The sequence below is a fragment of the Bemisia tabaci genome, chromosome 1, assembly GCF_918797505.1.
Source record: "Bemisia tabaci chromosome 1, PGI_BMITA_v3".
Classification (NCBI taxonomy): domain Eukaryota; kingdom Metazoa; phylum Arthropoda; class Insecta; order Hemiptera; family Aleyrodidae; genus Bemisia; species Bemisia tabaci.
The window spans coordinates 56,006,345-56,033,823 of NC_092793.1; the positions used below are offsets into that span (position 1 = coordinate 56,006,345).

General features: G+C 36.8%; 1 protein-coding gene across 4 annotated transcripts in view; it reads right to left on the reverse strand.

The window, feature by feature from the left end:
• Positions 1-3,287: 3,287 nt before the first annotated feature.
• Positions 3,288-27,479, reverse strand: part of LOC109043066 (choline/ethanolamine kinase) — a 67,888-nt gene continuing 43,696 nt past the window's right edge. For all 4 annotated transcript variants that reach the window (XM_019060099.2, XM_019060100.2, XM_019060101.2 and 1 more), the window contains exons 3-7: positions 22,054-22,404; positions 18,809-18,913; positions 17,546-17,804; positions 10,741-10,902; positions 3,288-9,339 (exon numbers count right to left, since the gene is read on the reverse strand). In XM_019060099.2, the coding sequence (XP_018915644.1) occupies positions 9,241-9,339; positions 10,741-10,902; positions 17,546-17,804; positions 18,809-18,913; positions 22,054-22,404 (976 nt within the window). In that variant the 3' untranslated portion in view covers positions 3,288-9,240. The remainder of the gene's footprint in view (positions 9,340-10,740; positions 10,903-17,545; positions 17,805-18,808; positions 18,914-22,053; positions 22,405-27,479) is intronic.

Genomic DNA, 27,479 nt, shown 5'->3' on the forward strand with positions numbered 1-27,479 from the left:
GAGGTCAAGCAGATGCTGTGCTGCAAATCGGAGGGGACACTTTTCCACTGTTTCAGGTGTTCTCCTTTCTGTTGTTTCTCAACAGATGATTTTCTCCAATCAATATAAGGGAATGCGCCCTCATACAATGTCGCAAAAATATGTATATGTATATACAAAAATAAACAAAAATTAATTGATAGATAATTCAAAAAATAAAAAAATTAACAATAAAAATATACAAATGAAGATAAAATTAAAAAAAATAAAAAAATAATTTAAAAATAAAAAATAAAATAAAAAAAATAAATATAAATAATTAGAAAATAATTTAATACAAAATAAAAATACCAAATAATTATAATAATAAAAAATAATTATAATATAATTAAATAAATAATTAAAATAATAATAATTTTATTTATATAAAATGAATATATTTATTCAATTCTTTTTTAATTTTTTTTTCATACTCCTTTTTTTTAAAAACTTGATCTTCCTAATATTATGTTCAGTATCCTTCGTTGTAGAATTATGCACAGAAATGCAAGAATATCATTGCTTTCTATCATTGAACCAGATCTAGGGATGTTTATTAATGCTAAATAACCAAACTCTATCACGCGAGCGTCCGTAGCTGAGTGGCAGCGACACACGGGCGATCACTGAAGTTCAGCAACGTCGGGCGTAGTTAGTACTTCGATGGGAGCCCGCTTGGGAACCCGGGCGGAGCGCGGCTACTATCGGACTTAGAGTGAATTTCGGGTGCCTAAGAAACGCTTCCTCTGCGGTCCACATTGAATTCTAGGAGTAAAAATGCAGAGTACTCCTAAAATAAATCACCGAAATTTTTTCACCGTATTTTTGCAACATTCCCATTATGTTGCTAAAACGTATTTTTGCAACATTCCCATTATGTTGCTAAAACACATTGCAGACACATTGCCAATTACGTTCATGCAAGCTGACAAAATTACACGTTGTGGCAACGTTACCACAACGTTGCCCGAATACGTAAATGGCGAAATTGCAACGTTTTGGCAACGTTGCCACAACGTAATTTTGCCGGGCGGGTGTGATCTACTTAATGATGGAAAAGTGAATAGAAGGCAGGAAAATCGCCACGAGCCTTCGAAGATTTCCAGTCTGCTCGCGTTGTACACTTGTTCGATATTGTGTTGACCGCTTCACGGATGGTGGTTCTGACACCGAATAATTATGACATTAAAAGCTTGCACAATGATTTGCGCGTATTCCAACACAGGCTTATAGGAGCTAATACATACATGAGTAGGTACCATGCCAACTGACCGTCTGTACTGCGTTTGGCGCAATGCGAGAAGTATTCATGTAGTCTTGTAGGCGCTAACATGCATTTGACGCCGACCGCAATGTAAAGGCGCAATGCGTGAAATATTCATACAGTCTTGTAGGCGCTAATGTGTTTTACGCCGGCCGAACTCAACGTTAGGCGCGATTATTCGAACTCGCGTTAGAATACTTAATCGCGGCATCGAATAAAGGGGCTTAAAAGGCCTAAGTTGTGTTTCGACGCAGTACGAGCATTCCAACGTTGTCTCGCTTCTTCCGATAAAATATTTTTCCAAGAAAAGTTAGGAAAGTTCTCTATGTTCGCTTTTTAGATTGAGTGGATCATTAAACAAGGCACGAATTGAAGCACTCTGGTACATGATTTTTCACCAGATTTTTACGAAGAACACGATTCGCGCACGAAAACTACTGAAATCAACTCCTAGATGATTGGAACCAGGAATCTATATACGAAAGGGCGCAGCCTGTGCGACGATGCACCACGCATCAACTGTAAATCTTTCACCCACGGCGATTTTCATGACGACAGACGCCTCGGGCAGTCGAGTCATTAGTTGTCCGGAAAAAAAGTCGCCCAAGAAAAACGAAAAAGCGTGCATCTTCCCGCAGGACGAACGAGATAACTGATCTTTCAAAGGGCGAGGGGCCCGCCACGCGATCCCTCTATTTTTTCGGTCATTGGGGGACCGGGGTGGTCAAGCTGGTACCTTCTGCGGCCGGATCGGCCGTCCAATGGCCCCAGGCCTCTATGTGGACACATTAAAACATTTACAACTCAATGCCCGAGTTTTCTTTTTTTTTTTCTTCTTTTTCTTTTTCAATGGGCCTGTTGCAAACTTTTGCTAGAGCAGAATTAAGAGTTGTTTCTAATAGATAATGCCTCAAAAATCACGATGAGCGCATCGGCAAAGTCTGAAATGCACTCATAAATTCACAATCTGCGTAAGAAATTTGCGTTTTTTTGAGCTTCCCGCTTCAAAAGCGATACCACTGCACAGGTGAACATTCTATTAGAGGAGTCGCTCCATCGTCGGCAATATTCATCATGGCCGACGCTTGCGCAGTTCCTCGCGTAATTCGAGGAGAGTTCAAGGTCAGTCAAGGCGGGCGAGGAAAATATGAACGTAAACATGCCGATTGTTATCTGATTTAATCCTGTTCAGGTGTCATCTCGTCCCATCACACGTGTTTTGGCGGATTGGCGTCGGCCATGATGAGTATTGCCGCCAATGGAACGACTCCTCTAACAAAATGTTCACCTGTGCCGTAGTATCGTTTTTGAAGCGGGAAGCTCAAAAAACCGCAAATTTCTTACGCAGATTGTGAAGTTATGAGTGCATTTCAGACTTTGCCGATGCGCTCATCGTGATTTTTGAGGTGTAATCTATAAGAAACAACTCTTAGTTTTGCTCTAGCGAAAGTTTGCAACAGGCCCATTTCTGAATTCTGAAATTTGGCGGTTACGCCCTTTTTAAAATGACCGAATCAATTGTGGCTGTGCTCTGAGTTTTTTTTGTGATCTTCTCCCATCATGATCTAATGTTCTTGCAGAGGCAGGTTTGGCTTTTGAAACCCAAACCAAGAGGATTAAAGTCTCTATATCAGGGTACCATTTCTGCATTTAAAAAACGTGAGTTGTTAAGAGATTAAATTGAATCTTATGTCTACATATATGATGACATGGGTTTAACATGATAAATGAGCTCCCTAGGTTAATTTTTCCGCAGTCTACAATAAAATAAGTTTTATCTGAGGCCGAATTTTAATAATAATCACTCACTTCTTTAATTCAAGTGAGGCTACAATTGAAATAAAAGTAAAGAGCTCTCTGCGTGAGGAGAGCTTTGCAGAAGAACCGTTCATAGAAAATCTGGGAAATCAATTCAAACTAATAGATTTCTTGCTATACGTGTACGTGATTGAGGCTTGGATTTCCTCTCATCTTAAAAACAGATTGTTACAATAACGAGACTTGATTCATAAATATAACATTCTTTATTATTCATTAAGTATTACAAAATAACTTAAACATACTCAGAAATATACAAAGGGTAAAGGAACATGAAAAATAATACTTACATCACTTGATTTAACCTTATTTGAAATAATTTTGAAGATTAGTAAAATAAATAAAATAACAATGATTTTCATCTTGATATGTAATGTTAAAACAGGATGATTTGAAATAGAATACAATGTACAATTGAGCACTGAAAGCGTTCAATCAGAGGAGGGAAGCATCTCAGCTTGAATGAGAGAATATTTACAAAAAATAAAATAAAGATAGATTAATAAATAAAACTTGAATTGAGGCAAAGTAACAGTAATAATGAAATCTGCTCCTGCAATAATGTTTGATGTCTGATAAACGGTTGCTGTATTTCATGTTGGTAATGGGGCAAAAATTGCAATTAGATGCATGCTGATACTAATTCAAAATGACAAAATGGAATATTAATTGTCATTTGGGCCAGATAGGTAACAGAGGTATTCGAAAACACTGACTCTGGTTATAATTAGCTTAAAACAAAAACAAACAAAGACTGCAATATGAAAACAATCGAATGAAATCTGAAAATGTTTGCCTGGGTCGACAATTTTCCCAGTTCAACCACTGATAAGATATAGAGGTACAAACAAAAATCCAAGAGATACAATCGCTAGGTGCTTGAAATACTAATTTGGGTATATATGAATTTCTTTACAAGATAATATTTTTGCACTTAAAATTTTATGGTTTCCAAATGGATACACAATTCAAGATATTGAGTTGAGAATTCTGACTTGGGACGAAATATGGAGATTGAGAGAGATATTTACATCCCTTGGTTTCACTGTCTTCAATTCAAGATTGATTCAACTAATTTAATAGAATCTTACATTGTGAGCAAACAGAGATTAAGAAACATCCGCAAGATGAATTGTAAACAAAGACTTGATTACTTTAAAATAATTTAATTGTAGAAATACTGAGGAATCGAATGTTTAATAAACATTTTGATTTTATCATTTTAACATATCGCCGGGAAGACAATGCTGAAATCACATGCTTCCATTGACCAGTTGTATAATGTAAACTAGCAAATCGTCAACAGCTACACAAAAAGGCATATCAGTACTTTGCTAACACAAAAATTTCATGAACATAAAGTTTTTACAATGAATCATTGTTGGAATGCCGGTTTTGGAAACTTCTGAGTGTACACTGGAAGCAAATGAAAATAGCAGACATTTACAGAAAAATTAGAGCAGTGGTTCATCTGTAATAGAATGAAATATGTTACAAATTGAACTTATATGCCCTTTTGCAGCTCATGAAATGATGACACCATATTTTAACTTTGTCTCTTCATCACTCTCTATTTGACAATCAAAGTTTGTGCTTAGGTTGTTAAAATAAAGAGTGTACTATCATATTCATTGCCTTGCCTTTTATTGGAAAATTCCTAATGAGGTTAATACCGTTATAAAAACTACCACAGGAAACCGCAAAAGTGAATTGTTCATAGCACTATAAAGCTAGATTGCGAAGGTAAGGCAAAAAGATTCTACTCTGACAAAATCGACAATCAGAAAAATACCATCAATGTTGTCAAAAAAGAACCAAAATTATTCATCAAGATAAGCAGAATAAAAGGCTTTTCAATATGAGGCAACATTGAAAATCTGATTGTGGCACAAAAGCAGACTTTTCAGCGGTAGTTACCAAGAACTTCAGTGACAATGGACGTAATAGGTACTTCATTGTTCTTTAAGGATAAATTCAAAACAAAATATCCTTATTACTGAAATGCTAAATTATTCAAGTCATCCTCGAATTTAGTTATTAGTGCAACTAACACTGAAGACTAAGCGTACCTGCAATGATTTTGTACAGGCAAGATTTTTTTTTAACCTTTCATATATTATTTTGAAAGTCAGGGGAATAAAATAATGGAAAAGTTGCAGTGAAAAGGCCTAGGGGGCTTAATTTAGAGGTATCATACATGCATCGATATCTAAATACAATTTTGACAATGCCACAAAAAAAAAAAAAAAAAAAAAAAAAAAAAAAAAAAAAAAAAAAAAATTAGTACAACTCTAAAAAAAAACAGATAAACTAAAAGACTACAACTTCAAGAAAAAAAAGTTAAAGATAACTCACAAAAAAGCAGGGAGACTTTTAAAATTTAAATCACAGAACATTATAAGACATTTCTAATGATTTAAAATATCACAAACATGGATAAACCTAGAATGCAGTTTGGCCTACAAGACATGAAACCCTCTTTACCTTCATCTTTTACTGAGAAAGTACTGAATAGGTACTTATTTTGAAACAATACATTGAATTTTTCTCTAATGCTTGTGGACAAACACCATAAAACTATCATAAAATCTATGACTTATTTTCTATTGTTTGACGGATACTTAAAAGAAGAAACTGAAGTCAATTTAAAATCAAGGCCTGCTTGAACTTGGCTCATGGTTGAATTTGAAAAATGTGATGAAAACTTAAATTGAGAGCCATATCAATGCAAAGGTCACAAGAAACTGAAAAAATAAACAACACCAGAGCATAATGAAGAAAAAATGAAGGAGATGAGAGGTTTGTTTCTTTTATGGAGGAAGTAAAATATTTCAATAAAAAAATAATGATAAAGCAAAGAGGTGATGAAGTGATAGTCAAATAAAAAACATCAACGGAAAGTGAAGATTCAGTGGTGATAGTAGACTTTCTCATTTTCACTGAGAACTTCTGTTGGCGTTTTTTCATACAGTTGATTGGAGTTCATGTACTTTGAAAATCACAAAAAATGGTACCTACAGCGCTATTTGTGGAACGGCATCGTTGTTTTTGAAACAAAACAAAAATGCAAAAACTACCTTGGCTAGATCGGAGGTACCTGGGTACCTATGATTATCACAGATAAAATATTCCATGTCTAGCTCTGGTTCACTAATATCTGCATTGGACTGTGAGGCTTCTTGGCCTGTCTATGTAGAAATAGCAAGTTGGTGTAACAAAATTTGAAAATGAAATCGTTAGAGGTACGCTTTTTCAAAAACTTAGCGAATACTGATTTTGTTAGAAGAAGGAAAAAGTAAATGAAAAATGATAATGAAATAAGAATAGAAGCCTGACTTGAGATTGCGACAGAAAAGAGTCAGATCTTAGAAAGATGACTAAAATACAAGGATGAGAGGACCTGAGAAAATTTCAAATCCACTTCAAATATTTGTGACAGAATCATTTAAATTTCTTGAATGTATTATTATTTTTATGTAACGTTGATATTCGGGTTCGCACAAGAACTTAATAATTTAAATTTTTTTAGAAAACTCACTTGCACATTGTTTATTTCTTTTATACCAGTCGGCCGCGTTTCCGTCTGATTGCATGACCATCATCAGCGACTCATGATGATGGAGTCGCTGATGATGGTCTCGCAATGAGACCAAAACGTGTCCGACCAGTATAAAGGGAATAAACAACGAGCAAGTGAGTTTTCTTAAAAAATTTAAAGAATTTTCATATGTTTTGTAATTAAAAGCTGCATTCACATCTGAAGAATGATGATGAAAATAGGTATTGAGACACGCAAGAAAAATTCCAGTAAAATTTGTTCAGTCACAGAGATATACATATCTTTTCTAGAACTAAAAAGCCACAAAAAATTGAAGTCAACAATTGCAATCAACAACCTAGACACAACAAAACAACAAATTGGAGATAAACTTGAAGCTCAGTTAACCTATTAAATTTGATACTTGACTAAACTGACTTATTACTGTTCAAAATCTCATGCTGAAATACTAACGGGGTTAATTAAATTAATGTGGTAGAGTCTCTTCCACTTATGACACCAACTATTGATTACAGCTTCTTGAACGATACGGCACTGTGTATTAAGAGGATTATCTTACTCAAAATTGAGTACCTGAAAGTTAGTCTCACTGGCATTGACCAAGCAAGTTTTTTTTAAAGATTATCTGATGCTAATGAAAGGCTATTGTATGTCTAAAAAAATTTCATAGTTTAACAACAATGAATGATTTGGAAGAAGGGGTTTCATCTGATGGGCTGAATGAAATAGCATAGTCTTTCGCCAAAGCAAGGTAACTTTGAAGAGCATATTACCTTATAGGGTGAGAAAATTTCATTGCAAGACAGTAGGCAAACGAAAAATTTTCCCCAAAACTGCATAAGCTAAATACAGGTTATTAAAGAAACAGAATAAAGAGTCTTCAAATGCATCACTTATGTTGTAAAGTGATGGAAAACTTTGCTCTGTATACAACTGAAACTACAGTTGTATGATGCCACAACAGTAAAAACTTAAAAATAGTCAAAAAGCACCTTACATTAAACCTTAAAAATCCTAAAGGGTACAAAACTATTACTCAGTAAAGAAAGAATAAATAGAAAATACAAAGAGCTTAAAGGAAAGTTTAGAAATTAAAGATCACTTTCGATAGAAGGGCAAAGTTTCAATTTTTAACCTGAATACCCTTCCCTTATTTTACAATTACATTACACGGAAAAAAAGACTCAAATCATGACTAGGCACAAGCCATGAGCAAAATTTGAACTGAACAAAAGAAAAAAAAATTAATGACACTGAAAAATAGAGGCAATTCTGGACAGAAGAAAAGCCTATTACAAACTGACTGAGGAAGGATGAAGCAATTAATGCTAAAAGGGAGTGAATTCAAAATGAAAACTTAGTAGTTGGGATTTAGAGAAGTATAAACACTTTTATGACAAAGTGGTGCACTGTTAATGGATATCCATCAATTACTTAAAAGTTTTGATGAATGAGCAGATTAAATTTTCGCTTTTTATGAAAAGTCAACATATTAAATTTTAAATTCGGTGATGTCAGTCAAACTCCTTTTCTTTTGAAATGCAAGACAGTAAACATGACCAAAAGTAATTTGATGTTTACAAGAAGTTTTTACTTGTTCACTTGGTGAAATTTCTGAATAATGTTCCCTGATGAAAGAGGAAGAAAAGGACTAGCTAAAAAAAAAGAGAATGAGAGAAACCGATACGTATAATTTGACAGGTTCAGAGTTGGATATTGCATAAAATGACAGGGAATTGGATGCTAAAAATTGAATAAAATCAGTCAAGATAGTTAAGAGTTGGGATAGAAGAGCCGAAAACTCAAATAAAAATATTTAAAAATGTCAGTTCTCAATATCAGCTTGTGGTTTGAAAATCATAAATGATTCTTTGCTTTGAAAAGATGAACAAAACAGAAGTTCTCACTAAGGACACTTACCATTAAAGCTTTGATAATACTGAGTGAACTTACAAAGTAGACAAAATTGCAGTCCTTCAATATTTTTAAATTCGTAAAGAAAACACATTTACAACAATGATCAAAGCATGCATTAAACGACCTCCAATCATAAGCACATAAAATCACATGCAAAGAATTTAATTAATTTTCAAATAATTTAAAATACCAAGTTCATCAAATAAAATAAATACTCATTAGAGCTTCTTTTTTTTCAATTTTGCATTTTTAATTTTTTTCCAATTTTTTTTCCCTTTTTTTTTTTTTTGCTGCTTATGCTTTAACAAAATAGAGATCTAATATTAAACTTAATATTATAAAAGTACGACGAGTGAATGATTTTAAATGAAGAGATGGTAAGACACAATGATAAACATAAAATAAGGCTAAAATTGCAAATGTTTAGCGATTCACTCATTCCAATAGGAACTGAATCGGTTCCTTCTAAGAGAACATAAGATCTTCCATAAATTTGGACCTTCAGAGATAGGGTACCTGACTTGGTCGATTTAAGGCAAAAACAATCTTTCCAGACAATGACAACAAAGACACAAGCTATTTTCAAATAGCAAGTGAGAGCGAGGTCGAAAAAATAAGTTAGAATGGTGATTCTCAATCACCATTCAATACAAATGGTTGGTGCTCAGTCATTGTTTATCCGGAGCTTTTTCTTTGCATTGGCTTCAAGCAAAAGCTCAGATTTCAGGTTGAAGTAACAGTTCAGCCTTTCATATGCGTATTCCTGCAAGGGAAAAAAAGGGGAAAAAAATATTAAACATTGATTAAGAACGACAAGTAGGGTAAAAAGTATCCACCAAGAATTGCAAAATTGTTGTTATTGTGACAAGGAGCATCCTAGATCAGGTTAATCTAAGCAATTTTCCAATAATGTCAATCCTGACATTCCTTTTCTCAACTGGCAGCAACAAAGCCAAACAATTATTTTACACATTTCAAGAAGCTGTCAGTATTTTTTTTTTTTTTTTATGTATTTGGATTTAGCTTACAAAGCTGATGGAAAAAAATACAAAAAATATAATCAAGTATACGTAGCAGAGTCAAAAACTTGCGTATTTTTTTAGGACTTTCCAGAAGATTCTACATGTTAAATTTAAAACTATTCCACAGTAATAAATCTGCTCTTCAGTATAATTAATCGACATCTATCTTGCGAGCTGAATTCAAATCTGTGAAAATAACGACAGATTTTTACAATTTATGTCAGCAGAGAGGTATTAGATTAAAAAATAAGTTGACACAACAGAAGCAATGCTGTGATAAGCCTGATCCGAAACTAACAGCTTTCTCACCAGAGTGAGACATTACAATTCTTTCAGTACCCAAAAACATTCAATTTTTTTCTCTATCTAAGCTGTTTGCACAGACAAATATACATACATTAAGTCACTTTCACAGCGCAGCCTGGCCCTCTACGACGAAGCCCAATCGCCATTGCCCCCTATCCTCCCAGAGATCATCAGGCAATTGGCACCTTCTGATCTCCTCCTCAACCCCTTGTCGCCAACCTTTCACAGGATGCCCACGCTGTCGCCTTCTGGGAGGAACCCAATCAAAAACCTGCGTGGGCAACCGAACGTCTGCCATCCTTCGGACATGTCCATACCAGACCAACTGCTTGGACCTGATATCCTGCACGATGTCCTTCTCCACACCCATTATCTCGCGCATCTTTTTATTGCGGATATGCTCTCTTCTCGATATCCCAGCAAACCTCCACCAAAAGTCCATCTCAGTTGCCCTAAGCAAGTCTTCAGTTCTTTTCTTCAGTTGCCAGACCTCACTCCCGTAAGTTACGATACTCTTCACGATGACGTTGTAAATTTTTCTTTTGGTCTCCTTGGAGATACTCTGGTATAGACAAATATACCGACTGAAAAATATTTGATGTACCTTGGCCTTGAATTTCAGAGGTTGCTTGAAAATTAAATCTTTATCTGTTCCCTTAACTCCTTTTTTCACAGCGCGATTTCATTTTTTTTTTTAAAAAAAAAAGTCCCATTTCTTGTGTTGGGGGACTCCTTGTAGAAGTAGAGAGAAAATGAACACATGCAGTGTCCCCTTCCTCCTCATAACGGAATGATACAAATTATGAAAATAAGTGACGAACTTATGACATACTCACCAGATATCCAAACTTGATTTTTGAAGTTTTGGCTTGAACTAGGGACCAGGCGCCCCAGAAGAGATGAGATGCAAGTGAAAAATGCCTGATTTCATTAACAACGACTTCTGGATCAGTTTTCGAGTTACCCAAAGAATTCAAGTATCGTTCAGCAAAAGCAAGCTATAAAAACACAGAAGAAACACTCCAATGAATGGTTGAAAACAATTTAAACAGTGATGCAAACAAAGACAATTCAATTGACTGATCTGAGCGAAATGTAAATAATGTTTTGATGTTACAATAGAGGTGATGATAAAACATAAAAAGAATAAAACTAAAAAAATAAGCGTACTCTATGCAGCATAGAAAAATTGATGATTATCTCAATATCTATGCAAATTACTTTGACTAGGAAATTATCTGAAGGTAAAAATTTGAGCAGCAGTAACTGTGAACCTTCATCTTGATTTTAAAATATTTCAAATGGGTAATTCATACGTGATAATGAAAGGAAAAAATTGTATTAATGTTCACAACAAAAAACAATTGAGAAATCAAAAGCAGATCATTTAGATCAGGCAAAAAACAAGTTAAAATATTCTCTTCTTTCATTTCAAAATAAAAACATTACAAATTGTAAGTTTCGAACTAATGAATACTAATGATTAATATAAATATTTAGTTCATCATCGATTACCACTTAAAATGTTGCTGCTGCTAAAAAGGTTTTATTCTGCTTGGTACCACCAAGTTATTCCTCCATTAATTTGTATGAGACTCAAAGAAAAAAATTGATAAAAGGAAAAAAAGATAGTAGAAAGAAAAAAGATTTTCAATGACTAGATTGCTTCCGTAGTATACAAATAAAAATATTTAGAAGATTAGATACTTTGCATGTACGTACAACAACAAACTAGCTGCATTAACGGACAAAATGCTGCCACAGCCTTCCGATTTCAATAAAATTCATCCTCAGGGCTTGTTAAATTTCGTTACGATCCCTAGAAGTAGAGAAGGGGCTTAAAATATCCTATAGCGAACATGAAGAGGTCAAAGAGAAAAATTAAAACAAAAACTCTCTTCAGATCGCTGCTATTTCAAGACACTTTGCATTTTCTGCCAGTTTAAAAACAGTAATGTACACAAAAAATTCAGTACATTAACTAAGAATATGAGATCAGTGGCAAAAGATGTACTAAAAAGTGCATAGGTTCCATTTTAGTAAAATGACACACCTCCTTGATATAACCCATCATCTAGTAGCATATGCATTCAATGGTTTAATCATATTATTGCCTTTAATTACTTATAACTACAGAGCTGTAATTAACACACTTGATTCCTCATCACCATAGGAACTTCATAGACAATAAACTGCAGAGAGTAAATTTTTGAAATATTTTTAAGGAAATTCTCCAAACCCTCGGATGATGGGATAAAGGGAGGCTGAACTCCTACACCTTCGGTCATGAAACTATGTTTCATTAAAGGCGTTAGAGTGCTGAAAGCTGCACTGTTGACTGGTGCATTAGGGATAGAGGAAGATGAGAAATAATTTGCAAAAGTTCAGCTGCTGATGAAGACATAATCAGTTTTCCTGAACCGGATTACGAATCAGTGAGGAATTATGGCCTGGCCTTTCTTTCTGAAAATTTTTACTTCATACTTTTTGAACTCTTATCTGACATCAGTCACTGCCTGAGCATCAATGGATCAGTTGAACATTGCGCAGAATTGCCATTTGATGGTCAAATCTCACAGATTAGCAAGGAATGACAGCTTTTCTCCAAAATGACGACTACATTGCATATTAATAGGGATATCTTCACAGAAAAAAAGAGACCTGAGATAATTTACTGCATCAACAAAACATCCTTCTACACAAATGCCACATTTTCCCTCACATTTTATTTTGTACAGGAACACTGTTATACATATTCATTTTAATCAAATTTTATTAGCTATTCCAGGAACATTCAATGAATTGTCAAAAAAAAAAAAAATCGAAGAATGTTTCACCATGTTGTAAAACATTCGTACTATTCTTGCACGAAGGGGACAACATAGTTCAGTTTCTAACATTTTGATCTCCTCAGCGATTCCATAAAAGAGAAGCAGGTACTAATATGTTGGGTGACATCCTACAAAGTGCTTTTTAAAAGGTCTCCTTTTTTTGGCGATGTGGTGATGGGCCATTAAGACAAATGTTACAATGTTGAGCAATTCAACGAATACTGACCATTTCAGTGAGCTTCCGCGAAAAGTACAACTGACTCATTGGCTGAGAAGTAATAACAAGGGGTGGTCATGATACAAAACAGAAATTAAGACTTAGAATGGACGAAAAAGGGGAGGAGAGGAGAAAGCAAAAGGGTACGGTCAAAAATGCAAAATTTCAGAGAAATTGCAAGGTTATATAGATTTTTTAAGGTAGAAAAAAGTTCTAATGTAATGTTTTCACACATGTTATACATATGATGGCATTGAAAACGGATATTTCTCACCCTCCTCTCTGTGGCCATTGGGTCTCTTTCATTGTTGGGTCAAATGAGACAGTTTTGAAAATTATTGACAACAGATGCAAAGATTACTAAACATGAGCTACTTCAATATTGACTGACAAAAGTGGAGGCTATGCAAACCCAAAAAAAAGCAATCGAATTCAAATATGTGTCTTTATTTGCATATTCTTTGCTCCATGACTGTAGCTCATGCCTGAGTGCAAAGAGCATTGTTATGCTCAACGCTTTTTGTGGCAATGGATAGTAATTGGATAAGTATCCACAACAGCATATTGAACCAGATCCATCATCACGCTAAGCTTGGTTTAATTAAGTTCAATGAATTTGGAAGACACATTAACTTCGAAAAATTAGAGGGGCAAATTCTGAGTTTTAATTATTTTATTATTATTTGGATTGTCAAGACTACAATGAAAACCAAGACTGCTTAAATTGATAGTTTTTTGGGGGGTTTGTCAAAATTGCAATTTAAAGACCCTAGAAAAAGTGCAGTCAGACTTCTATATAGGGTTGCTATGATCCAAATTCCATGTGTTTTCCCTTTATTTTTGCTGAATGTTTCCTATCTTTGCTTGCATATGAATAAAATGAAAGTAAAAAAAAAAAGAATTTCAAAATTCGGTATTTATAACGATAGAGTTGATTAGATTCACTGCCCTGGGGGCAAGTCCTCAAACACAAAAAATCTTGGGGGTTCTATTTAAACCAATCAGGCAGCCAAAAGTTTTAAATTTATATTTGTCACTACCGTTGAATGCAAGAATTTATGTGGGTTCCTAATTGGTGTGCACCCTGAACTTTCTTGTCTTTTACTTTTTTCCACCTTGTACGGACAGAGAAAGTTTTGTCATTATTATGCGATAGGGGTGCCTGAGGCAGGGAGGAGTTTGCATTTGCATTAAAAAAAGAAATAAATCTCATTAATTTTGATTCCACTTTTTCTTCGTGTTTCCGAAAAGTTCGGAGGATAGAGTATGATTCATGTGTCTTCAATTAAGCTGTGAACTCCACATTATTTTATAAGAAACATGCACCTATTTAGATCCTAAATGCACAATCAGTTGCCAATCCTGCTTTCTCTGATAATTCAATTCTTCACGTAATAAAATAAAATCGCTCATTAAATTAGATTTAGAGGAATTAACTTGAGGAAATGGAAAGACAAAACGATAATATGATCTTAATAAGAATCAATCAGCTCTATAGAGAAAAAAATTAGAAAAATATTTGCAATGAAGATAATTAAAAAAATGGGAAAACAAATTTTGAAAAATGAAATTACTGAAAGAGGAAGAGCGAAAAAGTGAGAGAAAGAGAGGTATGACAAAATTACCGTGATAATACCACTGATAGTTAAACCAGTTAACTGTTGATCGTGCAAGCTTGCGCGCGATCATTCTTTCATTTGGTGTAAGAGGTCAAGTCAAACCGACTGCTAAGCCATCAGCTGGCCATTTTCGCCGAAAGGAGACGAGCCCAATAAAAAAGAACAAACACACAAATCGCAGAGAAGAAAAAAAAACTAAAAATTCCAATTCTCTAAATTTGAAAGTATAATAACATTGTTGCCTCAAATAACAATGCTCTGAACTGACTCATATTATACTTAAGTGAATTCTCCCCCAAAACAACAATGGTCTATTGATCACATGTAAACAATGATTGGACTTGTCTCAAAGACAATAAAGTATATTTTCTTTCAAGGAATTGATGAATGATGAATGGATAGCGCAAACTGTTCAACTGTGAGGGTCACAGCTACTCGTTCTACATGAGCTAATCATTTGATATTTAAAAGAATTGAGTGGAAAGACTTATAAAATGTTTAAAGAATACTCTATGAGAGCTGATGCTTTACTATCTTGAGAATATTAGATGAGAGGGTAATTTTACAAGGAATGCAATTTGATTCTGTGAATTATTTAATCATGGAGCAAATTTGATCTCAATAATATCTGTACGCTTTTTGAACCTATATAAGTTTAAAAGAGGATTCTGAGGTCATATAATAATTTTGGCGATTAAAGCAAAGTTTAACCTCAGAAAAGGTCTTCATAGATACTATAAATGATTCCATAATTACTGATGAGATTCTTGAAAAATTACAAGGATTTTCCATCGTTCCTCAATTTGCTTATATGTGATCAACAGGCAATTGACACTAAAAATGAAATTCATTATAACCGTTGTAAAGAAAAGAGATTTTCTCCTCCAGAAAGTTCATGGCAAACTTTGTAATAAGGGAAGTGATTTGTAAACATCAGGAGCATGCATTTTTTCTCTATTAAAAGAAGCGCACTCGGAATTTGCAGAGGATTTGCAGAACTTGAAACTTTTGAAGAGACTTAGTCGGTCATTCTTGCAGAATGGGAAGTCTTTTGAGAGCTTGTTTTCTTTAGGTAGATTTCTAGAAAATTAAATCAAAACTTTTTTAGTCTTAAATCGTAAACAAACATGCGCTAAATACCTGTATAAAAGTTCTATTCTGAGATGAATTTAATTTATGTTACACAAATAACAAAGTAAGTTTCAATGCGCCCCTTATATGAAGATGGGCTTAAACAGCACTTTTACTATGCACAATAACTTAAATGTCAAAAATATTGTAAAAAATTAAGATGTAATTCATTCATAATCATTCAAAAATACAACTCTTTTAGAGTGAGCACTCCTTTTATTTTTGTTGCAGTTTTGTTTTGTTAATGAATATCAATTAATATTTGGAACAAATTGAGACAAAATTCAATGGGGATATTACCGAAACAATACTTCATAAAGGATGTTAAGGAACTTAAAACGAATGAATTATAATTTCTAACTTTAAAAATAAGTGCGCTTCTTTAAAATGTTAGAGAAAAAATGCAATGACTGATTACTCAAATTTTAATGACCTAACCTAACACTGTTCGCGGCGGTATTCTAAAAGATTTCTTTTTTGGCAGGTAATAGAAAAATATTGTTAAAATTTTTTGGCAGCTAATGATTCATAACAAGCAAAACTGCACGCAACTATAAATTATTAAAATAACACATGTTTATCTTCCAGTGAGTAACACAATCTGATATCTTTCTTGTTATCATTCGGAAACTGATCCCCATTATTCAACTGAGTTGATTTCTTCCTGAATAATATCAAAAAAAGGCCCACACTGCCTGAGAAGCACAAATGAAGAATATAAAATAGAATATGCAGATTGTAGTTGCGTACAGCTTATTCTTGTGATCAAGTTAAAGAATCACAGACTGTGAACTGATTTGAAAATAACTTCCAGATCATCTGATGAAAGACATCTATGAATATTCTCATATACCAACAGAAAAAATAGACTGTCGAAAAAAGCTGAAGTAGTTCTAGAAAGAGAATCAAAGATATAATTTAGTGCAAAGTAGCTCAGAAATTCTATTTGACAAAATTTGCTCAAGTTCAAAATTGAATGGCTGTGAAAATATTGGTTCTTAGAAAAGAGGTTTAAAGGCTCACTAAAAAAACATTTCAACTCAATATATATTCTGAGGTAGCCACAGAGATTCTTTTGAGATGGTATCAGCAAAAGTAAAAAATCTAATAAAATGAAAAACATACGATGATGAGCTTTTGTTGATAAATGATTTATCTCTCAGACATTTTAACTAAGCGACTTCATAGAGTTAAAGTACTCTTAGACTAAGAGGCAATGTAACAGTGGATCCTGTGCTAAACATGACAGAGTTTTAAAATGAATGCCACATCTTTCTGTTGGTACGTTGAGTATCTAAAGGTTTATGATACTTGGGAGAAAAAGGAGAGTGGATAGGCTTACTTACCAAAATAACCTATTATTAGGAATGTTACAGAAAATTGAGGAGGAGTGAAAAAGACAGGAGTAAAGACCCGAGAGTTTCAGGAACACATCACATGGACAGAATAAATGTGACTCACAATGTACCACACCAATTTTTAAAGAAAAAATTGTGACAGAATAATTGAAAGTGAATACTTCAACAAATTCTTCATCAGCATACTGAAGGGAATGAGTAATTCTGAAAAATGAACTTGCAAACTTGCCCCTTGTTTATGATTGTTCCTGTAGCTCTCGGTGAAATGAGGACATTACTCTAAGGCGGAGAAACAATAAAAAGTTTCAAATCTAATTAGCTCATTTAACTTGTGTCGGAAAAGGTATTGAGGGCCATCAAACTTCATGTTTGAAGGAGAGCAAGAATGATTTAAAAATCAAAGAACTTAACACTGGAAACAAAGAATTGATTAAGAGATAAAGGTGACAGGAGGTAAGTATGAAAAAAGAAAAAGACTATCTTACCTGCTGTTCATGGGAAGCGTAGTAATCACGATGGACACTGAAATATGGAGGCTGAGGGTAGGAATAATCATAAGTCCATTCGATGAAATGATTTGCCAGATCAAACCCTCGGTAATTGTAGGCACAGTACTCGAAATCAATGATCACTAAGGAGGGCTCACTTTCATTGTTGTTATTTTCTTCACGCATGAGAATGTTTCCTTCCTGGAAGTCATTGTGGCAAAAGACAACTGGTGACTGCAACTTTTGCAGATGAGACCTGGAATGCAAAAAATTTAGTATGAGGAATAGAAAATCGATAATGGAATAAGTATAGACATGTCTACTTCAACCTGTCGACTGATAAAGTATTCTTGTAATTTTTTTAATTTCCTTCGTCATAGCTGGAAAAATTGAAAAACCACAAAAAAAGGCAAACATTAGTAAAAATTGCTAACATTTTGAGAGAGGGTAGACAGTTCCTACAGGGCCATGTCAGGCCTAAATTTCTTCTTTTTCCCCTGGTTGGAGGCTGATTTATTTCTGAATGACCATCAGCAGCCTTATTCTTGAAACTTTAACTGACTATGTTGGCAAAATAAGATAAGACAAAACATAGCCCTATCTGCGCCATGTAATATATCGATTTTCGATTCTTGTCGTGCCGACGTATATTTCAACAATCTAGCTGCAGAGGCTGCAACATCATATTCGGCTAGGATTTTTCACGTTTTGGGCTGGGGGATGGGCTTGGTATTCGGATACTTACTTCTGCTTATCTTTACATCCATCCTGATCCTACGTTGTAATTTTTTTAATCCTTTTTCAATATTCTAGATCTTAGTAGTTTTTATGTTAGTTTTAATACGTCTACTAGATGATTTTTGATTCCCACTACCTATGATAAAATGTTTGTTGTTGCTGTTGTCTTTTCTTGCTAAGCCCATTCATTTTCCAAGAGATGAATTAACAATACATCTGTTCAGAGATACAAGTGACATCCATGTGAACAGATTCTCACAAAATCACAATAGGCATGGCAGAAAAAGTCTTGGAATTCACTCCTTAAGTCCTCACCCTGCAATGTTCATATTAGTTAAGTGCTAATAGGGGTCCACAATCAAATATTTCTCATTAAAGGGTGGTGTAAAAAATTCCTGGAAATAAAGAAAAGTGACTTTTTTTCTTTTTTTGGAAACATTTTTCAGTGTTTTCCTCTGTCTACAAACACCCCTATCAAATTTTCTCGAACATCGATTCTTGCAGATCTTGGATGGCACTTACTTCAACCATTCAGCCTCTATCCTGAAGTCTTGAGCCATCAATTTCCTTTTCATTTGATTTCCGACATAAATGTAGAGATTCAGATCATCAATGGATTGGATCCACCTGAAAGTAAAATTCAACAGAGTCTGTTTAAAATTTGAGATAAAATGCAGGGAAAGACGTTTGAAACTGTCACACATTATAAAAATCCCTCCAAGAATAAATAAAGAAACATGTTATCAGGTACTTCAGGAAAGAACTGAAATTAATTCCTACTTTTGGTTCACATTTTCAGCTTAAATAAAACACCTGATGCACTCATTTTATCTCAGTTTCACACATGTAAGGAGTACCAATTTTTTTGAATAAATAATTCGTCAAAAGAAAAATGGGAGTATTCTTCATACTATTTCATTTTGCTGCATTAATCCACTCACAAGGGAGTCTACGAAGTGACATCCTGGGATTGGGTTCATTTTGCTTGTACATGAAGAAGAGACAAATCTAAGGTTGACGTATTTTTTTTTAGCCGCCACCTCCCAACCGTTCTCGAGATATCGATTTTTAAAGTTACGATTTTTGCACGTTTCCGCGCGGAGTTCCGGCGAGTCAACTGAGCGCCGGCAAGCTGCACGAAGCGCGTTTCCTATCAGCGCTGCAGACCGGCCATTCTTATCAATAGTTCCGTGGCCGAGTGGTAGAGTGTTCGCCTACCGTTCCATCGATCGCGGGTTCGAATCCCGCTTCGTGCCGCAGCTCTTATGGTACGCCGCAATGCGTTTTTACAAGTTTTCTTTATTTTTATCACACACCAAGGGGTCCGCCCCCTGGCCGCTGCGCGGCCCAACCCCCGGGGCGAAAAGGCGCGCTTCGCGGCAAGCGAAATCATCGAAATCGACCGTTGACGGTTACTGGGTAAATAATTTTAATTGAATGATAAAATGATGTTTCAAATAAAAATTTCCCACCACACTATATTCTTAATGACTTTTTCCTTACTCTGAATTTGCAACCGTCAACGGTCGATTTCGATGATTTCGCTCGCCGCGAAGCGCGCCTTTTCGCCCCGGGGGTTGGGCCGCGCAGCGGCCAGGGGGCGGACCCCTTGGTGTGTGGTAAAAAATAAAGAAAACTTGTAAAAATGCAATGCGGCGTACCATAAGAGCTGCGGCACGAAGCTGGATTCGAACCCGCGATCGATGGAACGGTAGGCGAACACTCTACCACTCGGCCACGGAACTATTGATAAGACTGGCCGGTCTGCAGCGCCGATAGGAAACGCGCTTCGTGCAGCTTGCCGGCGCTCAGTTGACTCGCCGGAACTCCGCGCGGAAACGTGCAAAAATCGTAACTTTAAAAATCGATATCTCGAGAACGGTTGGGAGGTGGCGGCTAAAAAAAAATACGTCAACCTTAGATTTGTCTCTTCTTCATGTACAAGCAAAATGAACCCAATCCCAGGATGTCACTTCGTAGACTCCCCTTGTCAATGCAGAATGACTGGGTGAGAATACGATACAAATAAACGAGAGGTGAAAAATGAGAAAAGAAACATTTCGTACATGGGACCCTTTAGGAACAATACATCAGTTTTTCTTTTTTCATGGGGGTGATTCTCAGGAGGGGCAATCAAGTTCACATGCTGACTTAATATGCTAGCAATGGAATGTAAGAATCCGTACAATGTCCAATGGATAATGTAATCAAATCTGACAGTTTCATCGATTGAATCTTGCAGTCGTTGCCAGGACTACTACCCACAGTTTTTTCGCTTAAGGGACTATTCACCTGCACGTTTTCACCCAAGCATTTTTAACCCACGAATATTCACCCAAAACACTTTAAACCCACGTGCTTTTCTACCTACAGGCGTTGTCATGAAGTTGCAAGTTGCGAAAGTTAGAATTAAGCACCACTCTCACGGCCACGCCTGAATAACTGGAGATATAAATCAAGTTCGCCTTCAACTCGATGGATGCAATTTGCGCGGCTCAGGAGTTGTAATAGTTGTATCACTCATCTTAGTTTAGCCTGATGTCCAGGGACGAGTGACTTTCGTTGTAATCTTCGTGTTTTTAATGACCACCGCGGCGAAACGTCCAATAACTCAACTTTCAGTTACTGAATTCCCCCCATCTAAAAATATTTTGATATTGACATTGAGAAAAGTTGTAAAAGTTAGAATTGAGCACCGCTCTCACGGTCACGCCTGAATAACTGGAAACTAGAGTTAACGGGTAGTGTAAAATACATGGAGAGGAAAACGTATTATTTGCAAAAAAAATCACGTATACAAAAAAGCATGGGGGTCTAAATGCTTTGGGTCAAGAGATGGGAGTGAGAGGGTCTGGGTGAATTCTACCGTGGGCGATGAATCTGTGGGCGAGTAGTTCTGGAATTTTGCAGTCAAAAAACGCCCCATCTCATTTTCTTTCTTTTTCTTTGATAAGAATGACCTTTTGGGCCCATTTCAAACGTACCTGTTTCGAGCAGTTTCTCATATCGACAGGAAAAACGAAATGGAGATGTTGCATGTGTCAGGAATTTGCGATTTGACTATTGATTCTAATGTAAAAGTTCGCGAGAAACACGATGGTGCCACTGGTTTTCTCTGAAATCAACACCCAAGCACAAAAAAAGCTCTCAAGTTGAGGCAAAAATGGAGGGGATATCCCACGCTATCCTTTGAGTCCACCTTTACATCCAGACATACTCACTATGCAAAGATAGGGAGCAAATACATTGACAGGGCTACCACTTTATTTGGGGACTCTAAAACTGAAAACAGGGCAACCCGGCAACCCTGCTAATGTATTTGCGCCCTGTCTTTGCATGGAGAGTTTGTCTTGATGTAGAGGTGGACTCTCAGGATAGCGTGGGATATCCCCTCCATTTTGGCCTCAACTTGAGAGCTTTTTTTGAGCTTGGGAGTTGATTTTAGAGAAAAGCAGTGGCACCATCGTGTTTCTCGCGAGCTCTTACGTAAGAATAAACAGTCAAATCGCAAATTCCTCACACATGCAACATCTCCATTGGACGGAGGGCCATATTTTCGTGAGTGTTAAAAGCTTGTGGCTGTCAGACATTATAAGAAAAGACCAAGAAAATCGTTTCTAAAAGAGGAAAATCCCGTGGTTTTAAACTGCACGGTTAGATTGTGACTGATGGCTAAAAGGACAAGAAGATTACGATCATGCTGATCAAAATATGTTCCCCTCTTATAATAAAATGGGCTTGGAGGAGTTTTTATGGCCGCTACCAACCTGTTCATGGTGTCCCATAACCAACGAGGTTCTTTGCTGATGGGGATGTTCATCTGATGAACCAACGCCATCTTGTCGGCTATCAACAGACTCAGTTTCTTGTCCTGGAGTTCCTTGGTTTTCAAAGGCCTGGCTGGGATATACTCTTCCAAACGGCCACCGGGGAAGATGCCGTGTAATTTCGGTCCCAGTTTCCGCTCTGATAAAAGAGTGAAGATGACAGACTCGGTGATGATACTTTCGAAAGCTCTTTCACCATGAGTTTGACCATATATCCTGAGTAACACTTGGCTGGGTTCCGCATTTTCTGAGACGAGCTTCACGTGATACAGCCAGTTGCTTAAACCACCACTGCAACAGAAAATTAAAAGAAATTGATTATTGTCGCGTGCAAAACTTGAAATGTTATATTTATTAGTATGAGATTATGAAGGAATCAAAAAATAATACTACCGATTTTCTTAAACGGAGCACCAGTTTGATTTTCCGATTGTTGGTATCTCCGATTGGTACCTCCTTCAGCGAACCCACCTTGATACACTCTTGCAGCAATACGGCGGCAATATATTTGCAACATTCATCTATGTTGCAACGACCTAGCTTTTGATATAAATCTTACTGTTAAAATAAACCTAATTTTTCAATTTTTCATTGAAAATCATTGTTCCTCAAATCATTATCGAGAGTGTAACTCAGAGCATCAAACCCCGAGCCAGACTAGGACTCAGTTCGGTTGTTCGGACAGCGCTGATGTTCCTTATGATTTTTCAAATTTCCGGCTTATTTTTCCATAAAATTTCTTGATATTTCCCTGACCTAATGAGATTCCCTGACAATTTTCGGTTTCCCAGACCTGTAGACATCCTGTCGTAAAATTATTGAACTTTTCCCATGAACCCTCTGGCCATTCCCTATCACCGGAGAGGAGGGGTAGCGATAAGGGCCATTAATTATTGGGCCCGCCTTAGGAGAATTTTCTGAACTCTACGATTTTTTTCTCACTGAGGGTCTATATGCATCATTTGGTCATATCCGGTCTCATTTCAGCTCTAATACTATTCTAAACATGAGTCTGAAGGCCGATTTTGGCTCAAAATGCAGACTTTTCGACATTCGACCGAAACCTCTCAAAACTTGTTGTTACTGGATCTCTGTTTAGACCACTGTTAGACCCTAAAATAGACCAAATCAGAATGCATCCCGTAAAATCCAGATCTTTAAAAAGCAAAAGATCGTCTGGTTTAGATTCAAAGTGGGCCCAAAACGGCCCTTATCGATACCGCTAATTTTCCAACTTTCCTGCCGGAAACAGTGGCAGTTTCCCTTTTCCGATGGCCTCTAGACCCGGAGAAATCTGCACTGTCATGCGAGGCATTGGAATTACATCACCTCGCGACAACGTGATGCCTGATGGCGACTAGGTGACAGAAAGAATAAGACGTAGAGTTAGAAGGAGAGGGGTGCTCACAGGCGGATAACGACGGGCATCGGCATGGCATAGATGGAGAATGCTAATAATTCGAGGGCATGTCGGCGTTGTCATTTTTCCGCGTGAACGTTTCGATTTGCTCCCTGAGCGGTCGGATCGCGAGTTGAACTCGACAACGGCGAGACAGACAATCCGGTCACTCACACTCAATATGGCGAAACTGCGCATTATGGAATGGCGAATACGCAAGGAGAGGAGAGAAGAAGAGTTGAGAGGGAAAGGAGGAAAACTTAAATATTTCACGGCGAGTAAACTGCAAGGACTAGGAGAGGGGACAAAAACACCAGCTACAGGGACTCCGAAAAGTTCATGATACCTCGTGAAAAGTTTCATCCGGAGAAACGAAACTTACACTGGAAAAAAAAAAAAAAAAAAAAAAAAAAAAAAAAAAAAAAACATTGGATCTATAGTCCAGACTCTTGAAAACATTGACAAGAAAAAATACCCTTGATTCAATCGGATTTTTGCTTGAATCAGAACTAAATCCGCTTAAATTAAGAGGTTTGGTTCTTGATTTAAGCTAGATTCTGATTGAATCAAGAGTACTTTTTCTTGTCAATGTTTTTAAGAGTCTGGACTCTAGATACAATGTGTTTTTTTTCCAGTGTACTTACAGAGAGGCTATTCCAGGTCGAGAAGCACACTTCGTAATGGAGAAGGGGGGCGATATTGCAAGGGCTGTCGCCGCACAGTGGATCGAGTCAATGGCAGAGGTCGGACAAAATTTGAAAACTTTAAAAGCTTTTAACTCCGTTAATACAAAACTTTGAAGTCTTAAAAGTAGTTTCATTGGTTTTGTCGTAAAATTCTCTTACAGAAACACCCCTTAAAATTAAAAATGCAATGAATTACACATCAAAATTTGGAGTTTTAGTTAAAAATTTCATGTCCGACCTCTCTGATTTACTCGATCCATTGTGCGCCGGGCAAAGTTGGTCTCTCAACATTGAGGCAAAGTTGAGGCAACGCAACTCGGGGATATTTACAGGGAATATTAGTACAATATATCCTGACATTGTTGCTACTCGTATTTTCAGGCAATATTTCGGAGAGATTATGAAAGCTATATCGACTTAAAGAAAACAATCCAAGTGATTGAAACGCAGTGAAAATTAGCATTCATGACCGGAAAAACGCACCGGCACTGCTTTATGCCAATATAGACTTGCTAATACTAGCAATAATAACACAATATATCCCCTGACGATATTTTCTTCGATGTCCAGAATAATGTTATCTTAACGTTCCTACAACATACAAGATCAATACGATCAAGATTTGAGGGATATTGAAGCAACTTTGAGGCGACATCCTTTCGCAGGGTGGGGGCCCTACACAAAGACTTTGCTCTTAACAAGAAAGAAACTGGCTGCTATGCGGAGCTTAAGCCACCTTCACCTCAAATTCAATTTTTAAAACGAGATCTCACCGTTTGTAACGCATTCTCGAGAAGACCATGGAAAAAAGGAGACTTTCGCCGCATTCATTTGAAGTCTTTTCACTGAATTACATGATGGATGTATACAAGTGAGGAAAAGTTTTCAGAATTGTAACATCATTCGCGTCACCATTCCGAAATGATAAGAGATAAGACTTTCTTCGGAGGGTTGAAATGATTAATCCCGGGTTGCCACAATTTCTTAATTTTAAAATTCCCTGACTATTTTTGCTTTTCCCTCACTCCAAAATTTTCTAATTCCCTGACCTTCGAACAGGGCCGGATTAAGGGGGTGGCCACATGGGCCGCGGCCCATGGCGGCAAATCTATAGGGGGCGGTAAATTTTGCAATTTTTTTTAAAATTAGGTATAAAAAAAATCTGATTTAGAAAAAAAATTACAAACGAGAGAAGGCGACAAAATCTCTCATTTCCTGAGAGTATAATAATCTCTAATTTTGTCGTCTTTCAGAGATACAAGAGACAGCACCTTTAATTATTCAAGTTAAAAGAGAAACCAAATAGTTAAAACACGCAATTTGGCCCGGAACGGCGCGACTTATTAGAGAAAAATGATGACGAGGACTTGAGATGAAAAGGAGAAGCCCTCGGCGCGGCGATCGGCATGTAACACATATTAGCGCCTACAGGACTGCATGAATACTTCACGCATTGCATCAATCAGAGTGCGGTCAGCGTAAAACGGATAGCGCCTACAAGGCTGCGTGAATACTTCACGCATTGCGTCAAACACAGTGCGGTCAGCGTAAAACGCATAGCGCCTACAAGACTGTCGGAATACTTCACGCATTGCGCCAAACACGGTGCGGTAAGCGCGGCGCGGCGGCGGAAGTTAATGTCATTAATCCACATTTATGTTTGTTCTTTCATAATTTTTTCGTTCATTTCTTATGAATGGAAGGCCTTGTCTACACAGAGATAGGTTTATAAAACTTAACTTTCGGACAAAGTTCCGTGAACGTTTGCCAGTAGTGTTGACACGACTTTCGCAAAAAATGTGTCCAACACGAGTAACCGCGTCTTATGCACCCCTCCCCCTCTGGCACGTTCATTTAATGGTTTTTATTGATGTTTCAAAACGAATGAGAAGGAGGCGGCAAAATACAGGCGGCCCATGGGCGGCAAGTAGGTAAATCCGGCCCTGCCTTCGAACAAAATTTTAAAAAATTCCTTGTTTCGAGATTCAATTAATCAAAAGGAAAAGGCACTCGGTAGCTGGTTAAAATATGACAAGCCTCAATATAGACCAGAAAGGGTTTGAATAACTGGAATATCCGTGATATGTTTAGTGTGGGTATATCAGAAATTTCCTGACTTTTCCAACGAATGGGACTTTCCCTGATTTTCCCGGTTTTCCAGCCCGCCGGCAACCCTGTTTTTAGTTTTTCGAAAAAAAAGAGAAAAAAATCCATTAACGCTGAGAGACCCTTATCACCCACACGATAACAGCTGCCAGATAACGCAAAATTGTTCACACTTTTGTGAGACGGTGACAGATACACGTATGGCGTACAGACTTCCGGTCCGCAGCATGAGTGTACTAGCTGTTCGACGCTCTCTGCACGGATATGTCGCGAGTATTTGTCACATACTTGAAAATGTAGGAGAATGTAGCGTCTTCTTACGTTTAAATTTTGATTACCTCACCAATTTTTATCTCTATTTTCTTGATGGAGGGAAGGTAGAGTACCGATATAGGGGAGAGAGAGTATTGCCATCTCAATCATTTTACTACAGAAAAAGTGTGCCGCTCTCTGATTGGTCGGCTATCATGGAGCCCCAAAGTTGGACCAATGTAAATAAACAAGATTGCGGAAAAGTTCTAAGAAGCTTTGGACGTGATTTTGGGCGTGATAGACGTTTTTTTATGATCAACTTCTGAATTGAACTTTGATGAATATTATTGGCAAAAATTTAACTTTGGGTGTGATTATCATTCATTTCTCAGCCGATAACACGTGTTCCTCTGGGTCGATTTTGTTTACATTGGTCCAACTTTGGAGCTCCGTGGTAGCTTGAAACTGATGAACCAATCAGAGAGCGGCACAGAGATGGCAATGCTCTCCCGTATACAGGTGCTCTAGATCAAAATTCAGCAAGTGGAAGCCGGATTGTGAAAGATCCTGTATTTCACGATGAGCTGGCGTCAAGTCGGTAAACACCCTCCATGCTACAGTCTTGAGAAAAGCGCGATGTGCTTTTACAGTCAAAATTGGCAGTCATAAAATTAGTGTGACAGTGTGCACAGAGCAGACTGCACACACCTCCATCGCTGCTCTACTAATCTTCCCGATGAGTGGGGTCATGGAGGGTTCATTCATCGAAAGGGGGACGAGCGTCGAGCGAGGAAAACACGTGGCGGCCGTGGCGCGCCCATGTGAGAAGCGGTCGAAACGGCTCCGTAGCCTTCTCACACTCTAGTCCGTCCAAAGGCACCAGCAATTATTGGCTTAACATTCCAGATATTGGGATTTGTTCA